General features: G+C 40.7%; 2 protein-coding genes across 2 annotated transcripts in view; one reads left to right on the top strand and one right to left on the bottom strand.

Moving 5' to 3' along the window:
• LOC119657294 (xaa-Pro aminopeptidase ApepP-like) overlaps positions 1-1,441 on the top strand; it is a 40,941-nt gene extending 39,500 nt beyond the window's left edge. The window contains exons 10-12 of the mRNA XM_038064140.1: positions 601-778; positions 946-1,124; positions 1,224-1,441. Of these exons, the coding sequence (XP_037920068.1) occupies positions 601-778; positions 946-1,124; positions 1,224-1,352 (486 nt within the window). The 3' untranslated portion in view covers positions 1,353-1,441. The remainder of the gene's footprint in view (positions 1-600; positions 779-945; positions 1,125-1,223) is intronic.
• On the bottom strand, positions 1,427-2,112 carry LOC119657295. The gene is made up of 2 exons (XM_038064142.1): positions 1,756-2,112; positions 1,427-1,694 (listed from the first exon to the last, which is right to left on the bottom strand). The coding sequence occupies exons 1-2, from the start codon at positions 1,967-1,969 to the stop codon at positions 1,600-1,602; spliced, it is 309 nt and encodes a 102-aa protein (XP_037920070.1). The 5' UTR covers positions 1,970-2,112; the 3' UTR covers positions 1,427-1,599.
• Positions 2,113-12,530: the final 10,418 nt, after the last annotated feature.

Genomic DNA, 12,530 nt, shown 5'->3' with positions numbered 1-12,530 from the left:
GAATTCATTCTAGCACCGCGAAATGCAACAATGTAGGGTATAACATAGAGCATGATTCTACCAAGTTTAGTATTTATCGCACTATTACTAACAAAGTTGTAATAGGTCAAAGTTGTCGCTTCTTTACAAATTCAATACTTTGAGTGTCAATATTTCCTGAATGTGAATATTGTCACGTAACATATGCATATATTACATGCTACGTACTAATGAGGTACACAAAACTTTCATACCTGAAGCATCCAGATTCCGGTTTCCCGACTTGCTTGTATCTGTTGTAGCTTAAGTTCTTCTGAAGCGTATGAGGTTGACTATTATCAATACCATGCTTCCCGTCAAATTATTTATATAAATGATTTTCTAAAAAATAGAGAGCAATGGGATTTTTAACTATGTATACATGGAACTGTTATGTTATTCACTCATCGCTCCTCACATAAGGAAACACAAAACCTATTATACTTGAACCATCGAGCTTCCCGTTTCCCGACTTGTTGAATAGTTAAAGAAGCATTTTAATTAATAAAAAAAGAAAATTCAAAAAGAATTCAAAGTTGTGTTACCCCTTAAGTTCAAAAATATTGTACTATTCTATTCTAGTTAAGTTATTTGGATAACGTTGCAAGAAGAGAACTTTGGCAAGCTGGATTGGATTACGGCCATGGGACTGGGCATGGAGTTGGAGCATTTTTGAATGTCCACGAATATCCTCCGCTTATAACATCGCGCCCGTCAGCAAGTAGCCCTGGCATAATGGAAAACATGTTTACATCCGATGGTAAGTTTTTCTAAAAACAAAACGTACTTCGAATACCATAAACACTACCATGTTCCCAATTATGCCCAGTGGGTTGTTTATTCACTTCCTTATTTTCATCTATCAACTTTTTATTTCACACTTGCTTGTCTGCGATTTAGTTCGTAATCAATTTTCCCTTGCCGTAGAACCTGGATATTACGAAGAGGACAAATTCGGAATACGCATTGAAGACGTCGTGCAGGTTATCAAGAAGGCGAATCTATCAGAAGCATTTGGGGGAAGAGGGGCCCTTACTTTCGAAACCGTCACCTTCGCTCCTATCCAGACGAAAATGATTGATACAAACCTATTAACCAAAGATGAAGTGAGTATGTGGAAAAGGGGCTGACTTTCTCTATTACATGTTAACCATTTTTCAATATCGCGCTAATAATCGCTCCTTTTTCCTTTGACTTTACAATAGGCTGATTACATCAATGCTTACCATCAGAAAGTTCTACGTGTTATTGGGCGGGAGTTGAAAAAAAGAAATCTTATCGAGACTTACCAATGGCTTTTAGCAGAAACTAAACAAATCGCCTCCACAAGATAGCTGTATTAGGATAATTTTCTCCCACTTAATTTATATTTTTAAGTGCCTTGATTTGTACATAATAAATAAGTCAGTACCAAAAAGAAAAACGTTTATTCAATCAAATAAAACAATTAATGTCCCTTCACATTATGAAATACACAGTTCTATCCTTCGAAAAAGTATATCTAAAAAAACAATTATTATATGGACCGGGAAGCAAAACTATATTTATAAAAAAAGTAGTCATTCCTTCTACTTTCACCATCTAAGAACGATTGGGTCTTGGCTTCTTCTTATTCGGGCCTTTCTTGTTGGGCTTCTTGTTAGGCCGCTTATTCGGGCGAATAGGCTTTTTGTTCCCTGTTCAAAAAATAAGTGAATAATAAATATGATGCATAGACGAAGAGATTTCACACTTTACCAGATCCATTGGAACGATTTGCAGGTAACCGACTGCCACTGTCTTTCTTCTTTGACACCGCTTCAACATCTTCATTGTAATAATTGATCAGTTCCCGACGCCCTTCCTCCGTGTCTATACTGAAACGATGCACATCTTTCGTATGATGGTGAGTGCGCCTTCCGCTTACAATTGTTGTAATTAGAAGAAGAATCAACACAATTTCTGTCCGCATCCTATTGCCAAATACAGCAGAAACCACTAAGTAACGTTATGACTGGTCGGCTTGATTTGCAGGCTTTTATATATCTTTAACGACTGAGCGATCTAACATCGAATTTAATTTGGATTATAATTCCAACCTGATTCCAAACAGGTATTCGACCCGAGCACTTTGCATACTATCGTTTTTCGTTCTTTCACCCAATGAATCAGTCTCCGACCATAACTACTGAAACAAAAGCACGGTGAAAAGTTCTTGAGTTAATCTGAGTTCACAATCAAATCATTATGTCGGAAAATGCCTGTCTGAAATATAAGTTAACTCTCATCCCTTTTCCGGTTGTTCAAAAAAATACCTTTGGGAAGGAGTAATTGGAGGAAACCAGGAAGCAATATAGTTGCCCAGCATACGTTGCGGCACAACACAGAATTTCAGCAATACCTCGACCTACCTTAAAGCTTGTGTGGAGAACTGAGAATCATTTGCATAATATCCCGCTATCCGTTATTAGGTGAAATCTGCATATCATACAAACGGCGGTCAAAGCCAGAATTCTTCGGCTTCAAAACCAGTCTGGATTATGGCAAATATGGCAAAACATGCATAATTTCCTAAAAATTTTGCTGGGCCGAATTTTATTAAACACTTTCGTGAATAGAAATGTGATAGACATCTTTAATCTACACATGTTTAGATATTTTGAAATTTCTCTCAATAAAACGCTGAAGTTAACAAGCGGCTGGGGCGGGATAGCCAAATATGATAAACAATCACAAGTACGCAGCCCACAGGCAGTCGACAGAGTTGAAAAATGTTTACGGCGCCCACTAACTATTGGAATCACTCTCAACCAATTCTGATCTTCGACTGAACTTTTTCTATTCATCCAACGTAAAATGTAGAAATAAGGAAAGATACGAGTTTACGGGAGCGCATGAAATCACTTTTGAAACCAACGAACATTAGCGAATAAACCAATGCCAAACTGGTTCCATGTTCAACTTCGGCCAATCTGTTTCTGTTTCGAGCTACAATTCTCATAGTTTCAGGTTCATATCATTCTATGAACGTTTTTTGCAGAGCATGAGCTCCTTTCCCCCATCTGATGCTAACTGATTGCAGAAGAAAGTAAATTAACAAGAAGTACACATACAATAAATCTGCAGCGTAAGACTGCCTTCGCATATACATATGCACATGTCTGTAAAAATATAGTTACCTATTTGCCTACAGCAAAGTTGCAATTTACTCGTATATATCAGAGTCATGCAATTAAATCTTAGGCAACACCTGGTGTGGATTTCCAGACCACTCATAGGTGCGTCGTTTCGTAGGTGAGTTCTCTTATCTATTCTATTTATTCCCATGATGTAGATATCGTCAGCATAGGTCAGTAGTTGGGTGGACTTAAAGAGGATCGTACTTCTAGCATTTACCTCAGCATCACAGATCACTTTCCCGAGGGCCAGGTTAAAGAGGACGCATGATATGACATCCCTTTGTCGTAGAACGTTGTTGATGTCGAATGGTGTTGAGGGTGATCCTGCTACGTTTAACTGCCCTCGCACATTGGTCAGGGTCAGCCTAGTCAGCGTTATTAATTTCGTCGGGATACCGAATTCTCCCATGGCCGTGTACAGTTTTACCCTGGCTATGCTATAATAGGCGGCTTTAAAGTCGATGAATAGATGGTGCAACTGGCGTCCATATTCCAACAGTTTTTCCATCGCTTGCCGCAAAGAGAAAATCTGATCTGTTGCTGATTTTCCTGGAGTGAAGCCTATTTGGTATGGGCCAATGATGTTCTGGGCGTAAGGGGCTATCCGGCCTGGCAAGATAGCGGAGAATATCTTATAGATGGTACTCAGCAACGTGATACCTCTATAATTGCTGCACTGTGTGATATCTCCCTTTTTATGTATGAGACAGATAATGCCTCGTTGCCAATCGTCAGGCATTGATTCGCTGTCCCATACCTTGAGCACAAGTTGATGAACCACTTGGTGTAACTGGTCGTCTCCATATGTAACCAATTCGGCTGTAATTTCATCGGCTCCTGGCGACTTATGATTTTTTAGCCCATGAATTACACGGACTGTTTTTCCTATACTTGGTGGTGGCAGTATTTGTCCGTCGTCTTCAGTTGGCGGGACCTCCAACTCGTCGATATTCTGGTTGTTCAGTAGCTCATCAAATTTCTCAACCCATCGCTCCAATATGCCCATTCTGTCGGAAATCAGATTTCCCTCTTTGTCTCGGCAGGATGAGAATCGAGGTCTATAAGGCTTCATCCTGCTGACTTGTTGTAAAACTTTTCGAGTTCACAGACTTGTTGGTTCTCCCAGGCTTCCTTTTTCCGTCTGTGAAGTCGCTTCTCCGCTCGACGGAGTTCGTGATAAGTCTCTGCGCATGCCCGCGTTCTTTGAGAATGCAACATTACTCGGTATGTGGCATTCTTCCGTTCCGTTGCTAGCTTACATTCATCGTCGAACCAGCCGTTCCGACTCCTTTTGCGGCTGGGGCCAAGTATGTTTGTGGCCGTATCAATGATAACATTCTTCAGGTGGTTGTGAAGATCATTTGTTGATGCTTCATCTCCAGGACCTCTGTTGACTGCGGTTATTACGGCATCCATTTCCCCCTTATAGGTGTCGCGGAGGGCTGTGTTGCAGATGGCTTCAGTGTTAACTCTCACCTGATTGTCAGAGAGGGATTCTGGGTGGTGTTGTTATTCGAACTCGGAGCATCATGCCAACGAGATAGTGGTCCGAGTCTATATTGGCCCCCCTGTATGGTTTACTGGATGTCCACTATAATATATGGTGTAGCAACTCTTGTCCAAGAAACCGGTCCCTGTCCAACGCATCTCCTGTAACGCTGTTACATCAGCCCTATATTGGGACAGGGTATCGGCTAGCTGCTCAGCAGCTTCATCTCTGTACAGGGAGCGCACCTTCCATGAGAAAATGCGCAAATCGTTATTCCTTTCTCGTTGCCAGATTCGTCGTTGTGTAGTCCGTCCAGTCCGAGGCTCCAGTTGTGGCTTCGTAACAAGTTGTTTTCCGTGTAGGGTTGTCAGCCCTACCCAACCCCCAACCTGGAGGACCAGTTGATACAATTTGTCTCGTTTTTAGGCGCGAGAGACTCGCCTTCATCCTTCTCCGTCTGCAGCTTTTCGTTCAGAAAGAGCTACTAACGGTCACCACGTGGAGGTGGAGATAGGGTTGGGTAGTAGAGCTGTTGGTGTTGGTTCAGCAGGCGTTTCCAAGGTTTTATGCTCCATCGTGGGTACCAATCCACGTTTCGCCCTGGGACCTATACTACCCTTTGACCACCAAACCAACCAAATATAGTAATTCATAATTAATATGAAAAAAATATCATATTCTTAAAATTATTTGAAAAATATAGGTGGCTCTAATAATTTGGCCACTCTCTGATAGGATGGTAGGAGCTTAAATGACTGACATTTAGTGGTAGTATTGATAAAATCAGAATCGGCTCCAAAGTACAGATCGACACCGGATCAGTTTTTACAACGTTTCGCTACCCATAAACAATGTTGTGCTAATTTGTTAGTTAGCTTATTGTATGACTAATAATTGATTCAGTTATTAATTGCAATGATCGAATGAGCAATATTTTGATTCAATTTTCATTCGTTATTCATAGCTTGCCTACTAACAATTAAAAATTGGAAAAATTAGGTGCTCACGTAATCATTTCTTCTCGACTAATCAATTCTTCTCCTTTGTCAGCCTTTGTCCCGTTCACAAGCGGGTTCGGCTCGTTGTGATCGGTTTCGCCATTTTATTTTACCAATTGCCCGATCTGGATGCAATCACAAGGCTTTTAAATCCCCATCCAGCTTAGCTGGCCTTTTGGCCGCTTACCATCGACTTCGATGTTCAGACCAATCATAGTAAGTGAATTCTCGTTAGCGCGGATTACGTGACCATATCTTTCGCGCAGTTTTTCACGGTCGGTGCAACCCCATATCGATCGCGGATATCCTCATTTCGGATGTGATCAAAACGTGTCACTAGTCTAAGTGTTGTCATACCAGATGAGTTCGTGTGGCACACGGTCAAACGCTTTCTCTAGATCCAAAAATGCAATGAACAGAGGGCGAAGCTTCTCACGGTGTTTCTCCATTAGTAACCGCGCAGCATGTATTGCGTCAGTAATTCGCAGTTTTTGCCAAATCAGGCTTGATTCACGGTTATTTCAATGATTTCGCGAATACGGTTGTTAAGAATGCGTTAAAAAATCTTCATGGATGGGAAAGTAACCAGATCGGACATGGGAACATTCTGCTGAACTACCTTTCTTTTTCCATATTAGAACTGTGGTGCTTTCTTGCCAATCAGATGGTTCCTGCCTTCCTCAATAACACGATTCAATTCTTCACTGAGCTAAAGTATTGGGTCCCAGCTCTTCGCTTTCCAGAGCTCAAATGCGATGTCGTCAGGTCCTGTTACTTTTCCCGATTTTATTCCTCAACTTCAGTTGCGCTAGCAGTTACGTCACGGTATTTGACGTGGGTACTTGTCTCGTGGACATAATCCCGCGATCTTCTTAAGACACAGATTGATTTTGTGACACAATCAGAGCCCCGCCGAAGCGCTACAATGATACCGGTCTATACCGAGTGCATGGCTCAGCATTCATACAGGTGGATGCAAGACCTGCCTAAATATATGGCGAACTAAGAAGTACGGCACCCGTGTTGAAACGCAACACCCCGCTGAAGCCCGAAGGTCTCTGTTCGCTTGAACGTAACCACAACCCCCATGATGTTCCCACTAGGGGACCAACCGCTACAACCCAGCTGAACATGCAACAGGAATTCTCCTGAAGTATAAATCAGGAAAGGCAACCCTAACCACTTCTACCGAAAACCATCCGCGATCCGTACCCATTTATATGAAAGAAATCTAAAATGAGCAAACGCGGCAACCCTGTTTATAAATATCTATAGAATAACGACAGCAACACCGTTCCAAAATTCACACGCAAAAGGTACTCAAATTTCAGAACATCTCACGGTTGCTGTCAGCCAACAGAGCCTATTTCAGCTTACAAAGACTGTTCCGCTCGAAACGTCTCACCATAGGGTCAAAGCTCTTACTGTACAAGACAATGATCTTGCCAATCCTCATATATTCCTCGGAGACTTGGGTTCTTAGCAAGAAAAATTGCGAACTCTTGGCCGCGTTCGAGAGAAGAATCCTCCGAAGAATTTTTGGCCCCCTACATGAGGATGGACGATTCCGTAGCCTACAAAATGACGAAGTCTATGAGCGATACCATCGCCGTCCGGTTGTGGATAAAATCCGGCTCAATAGGTTACGGTGGGCGGGTCACTTAATCCGTATGGATGAGAATGATCCCGCCCATAAATTCTATAAGGGCAATATCTATGGTAGAAAAAGAAGATGAGGCAGACCCTGCCTAAGATGGAGCGATGGCGTAGGTCAGGTCGCCAGACAGCTTTTAGGGATATCAAATTGGTGGACCTCGGCGCAAAACCGGAATGTCTGGAGTTCCTTATTAAGGCAGGCCTAGACCGGATACCGGTTGTTGCGCCGTTGATGATGATGATGATGATGATACTATATATTTATATACATACATGTCTGGTTGAAATAATTGATATTCATATACAAATGACTAAAAAACTGAAAGAAAATAATTCTTTACGACCCCATTCATAAGAACTCATTTCATTATGCTATTGATGAGTTGAAATGTGATGATGACTACAACCTCTAGTAGAATGCGCGAAATTCACAAAAAATGGTAGTTTCAGGTGGTAGTAGGTTTCAGGTGGTAGTAGGTTTCACCCCCTATAACGTTGTTAATAATAATTGAATTTTCTTCAAACTTGACCAACTTGTGCATTATGTTCTTCATTACACCTACACCAAATTTTATACTTCTGGAATGAACATAAGGGGGCCGGCAACCCAAAATATGAAAATATACTATTATTAACTTTATTTGTGCAGATATCGGAACCGGATGTATTTTGAGGCCTAGATTTAGTAGAGCTGCACCACTGTGTTTTTTTCAGATTTTTCGGTTGGATAGGTTCTGGGAACAAGACCTGTTACACTTTTTGGGGGTCATATTTTCAGCCCTCACTTCCTTACGTTTCACCCAATATCAAATACGGAACCAGTTTCGAAAAGTAATAATTGAGCCGTTTTGTTTGATACCCCATATCTTCACATTCTGTGAAAAGAAAAATTTGCAGCCTCCTTTCAGCCTCCCTTAAACTTAACACAAAATGGCACCAGTTGCTGTATGTAAAGGGAACAACGGGTTACCTACTCTTACCAATTTTCGTGACAATCGGTCAAGCAGTTTTCGAATAAATCGGCTGTGACACACAGACAGACAGACAGACGGACAGATTTTTTTCCCAAAACTTTCTACCGTTATTTCAGCTCTTAGAACCCCGAGTCGCGAAAATCACATACATTTTCACAATCAGCATGCTATATTTAACATTTGTGACTTACACCCCTTAATCAGAAGAACACCCAAAAAATGTCCCCAAACAACACCAACAAGTCGGGAAACCGGAAGCTGGACGCTTCAGGTACGAAAGGTTTTGTGTATTTCTTAGTACGTAGCACGTAATATATGCATATATTATGTGGGAATATCCACTTTCGGATGATATTGACATTCATAGTCTTGAATTTGCAAAGAAGCGACAACTTTGACGTATTATAACTTTGTTAGTAATAGTGCGATTTCCACCAAACTTGGCAAGATCATGCTCTATGTTATACCTTATATTGTTGCGAAATTTCGTGGTCCTAGCATGAATTTAAGGGGGGCTCTGCAGCGAATTACTAAAAATTATAGTAATATACTATTATTAACTTTATTTATGCAGATATCAGTATGGAAGGTATTTCGGAGCCCAGGCACCATATAGTGGCAGCCTCTTGATTTTTTTCAGATTTTTCGGTTGGGTAGTTTCTGAGAATGGCCCCCGTAAAGGAATGGTCACTTTCAACCACCCGCACTCCCCACCTTTTCAACAAATGTGAAAATTAAGACCAGCTTCGAAAAGTACTGACCGAGACCTTTAATTTGATACCCCACATGACTATATTTGATGAAAAAAAAATGTATGTATGGGGACCCCCCCTTAAATTCGTTGTAAAAGGATGTAATTCACTGTATGCGTGAGCGTTCACAGTTCCCAGCTTTCCACCAAGACAGACAGACAGACAGACAGACAGACAGTAAACCGATTTTAATAAGGTTTTGTGTTTACACAAAACCTTAAAAATGAAAATTTTGTACGTGCGCATTATTTTTCTGAATTTTACTCCGCCAGACATCCTTGAATGAAGTGCTCTAACACACTTCAAGGCCCTGATCCAACATGGATTGTTGCGCCAACGATTATTATTATTATTAGACATCCTAAAACAGTAACCCTTTTTTTAATTTACTGCGCTCAAAATCAGGAAAGGCAACCCTAACCACTTCTATCGAAAACCATGCGCGATCGGCACCCAGTTATTACTTTTGTATTTAAAAGAAATCTAAATAGAGCAAACGCGGCAACCCTGTTTATAAAATATCTATAGAATAACGACAGCAAATTTCAGAACATCTCCCAGCCCCAAAACATAAGAAAATCACAAAACCTTTCAAATGTAATTATTAATTATCAAACAAAACCACAGAATAATTCGTTAGTTAACTGGTTTTTCAATTCATTAATTTTTTAAGGTTTCGTGTAAAACAAAACCTTATTAAAATCGATTCAATGTCTGTTCGTCACACGCATTTTTCTCCAAAACGGGTAAACCGATCCGAACGAAATTTGGTGGACAGATGGGAACTATGAAATCCCACGCATACAGCGAGTGGCATAAATTTAGGTGGAGTTCAAAGGGGGGCTCCCCATACATGCAAAGGGGGGGATTAAAAATTTTTTTTTAACGGATATAGTTGTGCAGGATATCAAATGAAAGGTCTCTGCGTGAGTAAGGAGTCAAAATGTACGCACTTGAAGTGAGACAGGACTCATTTTCGGAAACTACCAAACCTAAAAATCCGAAAAAAATCAGTGTGATGCGCCTGGATGAAATCTAGGCCTCAAAATATGTCAAATTCCGATATCTGCTCAAATAAACTTACTAATAGTATATTACTACTTTTTAGAAATTTACTGAAAAAACCCCCTTAAATTCATCCTAGGACTTCCGAGTTTTGTACTAGCATAGGGGACAATATACGTATATACGTGCTAAATTTCATGGAAATCAGGCAATTAACGCCAAAGTTATAGCAGTTCAAACTTAGCAATTTCGCGCGAGTTTACTGCTTCCAAAGCCATGCAAATCGGATGCTGACGTCATAATTACCCGGAATAATTGACATTCGCGTGGAATATTTAAGTCACATTTATGAAGAATCTATTTATCTGCAGCCCTTTTAAGGTGTTGTGTAAAACACTTAGATGAAATCTAATCTTCGAGAGATGTCCCATTCCGGTATCTGCTCAAAAAATTTACTAATAGTATATTATCAACTTTTACAAATAGACTAAAAAACTCCCCTTAAGTTCATCCTAAGTGTACTAAATTGCACCGACATAGAGGACAGCCTTGTGCATACACATGCCAGGTTATGGAAAAGTTATAGCAGTTCAAACTTATCAATTTCATGCTAATTAACAGCATTCTAAGCCATACAAATAAGATGCTGACGTCATAATTAACGAGAATAATTGAAATTCGAGTGAAATATTAAAATTCCATTCAAGAAGAATCTAATTCTCCCTAGCCCTTTCTTATATTTGATGTTGGTTAAATTGTTTTCATTCGCTAATAATACTAAACTGAGAGCGTGAAGCGTATGAGGTTGACCATTATCAACACCGGGCTTTCCATCAAATGATTTATTTAAATCTCTTTCTAGAAAATAGAGAGCAATGGAATTTTTAGCTATATTACATGGAGCTGTCGTGCACTCGTCGCTCCTCACATCTTTTTCTTTTTCTTCAGCCTTCAGTTTACAAGAGGAGTCGGCTCGTGATGATCGGTTTCGTCATTTTATTTTATCAAATGAATGATCAGGATGGAATCGCGAGACCTTTAAATCCCCATCCAGCGTATCAAGTCACCATTGTTTTGGCCGGCTTTTTGATTGCTTACCGTTGCTTTCGATCTTCTGACCAATACTGGTTGTTGAATTCCCGTTAGCGTGGATTACGTGACCACACCATCGAAAACGCCTCTCTTGCAGTTTTTCCACGATCGATGCAAACCCATATCGATCGCGGATATTCTCATTTCAGACGTAATCAAAACGTGTCACGCCACCAGTGCAATGCAACATTTTCGTCCCCATTACCGCAAGACGGCGTTCATTTCCCTTTATATTCGGCCAACACTCAGAACTATAGAGAGTGGCAGACGGACGACATTACAGTAAATTTTAGATTTGGGACGTGCGCTGATACGTCGATCACAAAGAACACCAGTTGGGGAATGCCACTTCATCCAGGTTGCATTAATGTTTGAAACAACTTCATTACGCAGTTCTCCATTGGCTGATAGCGTTGACTCGAGATTTTTAAATCGCTGAGTTCTGGCAACGGCAGTAATCTGCCCTTCGAGATACTTAAATCGCTCAGTTCTAGCAATGGCAGTAACCTGCCCAGAACTGAACGATTTCAATATCTCGGGTCAATGATATAAGCCAATGGAGAACTACGTTAAGCTCCTCACATAAGGAAACACAAAACCTTTTATGCCTGAAGCGTCAAGCTTCCGGTTTCCCGACTTGTTTATATTTGATGTTGGTTAAATTGTTGGCATTTGCTAATAATATTAAACTTAGAGTGTGAAGCGTATGAGGTTGACTATTTCAATACAGCGCTTTCCATCAAATGATTTATTTAAATTACTTTCTAAAAAATAGAGGCCAATAGAATTTTTAACTATGTGACACGGAACTGTCAGGCTCATCGCTCCTCACATCTTATTCTTTTTCTTCAGCCTTCATTTCACAAGCGAGGTCGGCTCGTCGTGATCGGTTTTGTCATTTTATTTTATCAAATGCCAGATCAGGATGTAATCGCGAGACCTTCAAATCCCCATCCTGTGTATCATGTTTTGGCCGGCTTTTTGGTTGCTTACCATTGACTTCGATGTTCTGACCAATATTGGTTGTTGAATTCTCATTAGCGTGAATTACGTGACCACACCATCGAAAACTCCTCTCTCGCAGTTTTTCCACGATCGGTGCAAACCCATATTGATCGCGGATATTTTCATTTCAGACGTGATCAAAGCGTGTCACGCCACCAGTGCAATGCAGCATCTTCGTCCCCATTACCGCAAGACGCCGTTCATTGTCCTTTATAGTCGGCCAACACTCAGAACTATAGAGAGCGTCAGACGGACGACATTGCAGTAAATTTTAGATTTGGGACGTGCGCTGATACGTCGATCACAAAGAACACCAGTTAGGGAATGCCACTTCATCCAGGTGGCGTTAATGCTTGAGACAATTTCATTACGCAGTTCTCCAT

Source organism: Hermetia illucens, chromosome 5 (genome assembly GCF_905115235.1).
Source record: "Hermetia illucens chromosome 5, iHerIll2.2.curated.20191125, whole genome shotgun sequence".
NCBI lineage: Eukaryota > Metazoa > Arthropoda > Insecta > Diptera > Stratiomyidae > Hermetia > Hermetia illucens.
The sequence above is the reverse complement of the archived record's forward strand: the minus strand, read 5'-3'. Positions and strand labels throughout refer to the sequence as shown.

Excerpts from the sequence above, each read along its gene's own strand:
- LOC119657295 (XM_038064142.1), bottom strand. The coding sequence starts at position 1,969 with ATGCGGACAGAAATTGTGTTGATTCTTCTTCTAATTACAACAATTGTA. Across the intron at positions 1,695-1,755 it reads AAATCGTTCCAATGGATCTG|GGAACAAAAAGCCTATTCGC; the intron begins GTAAAGTGTGAA and ends TTTTTTGAACAG.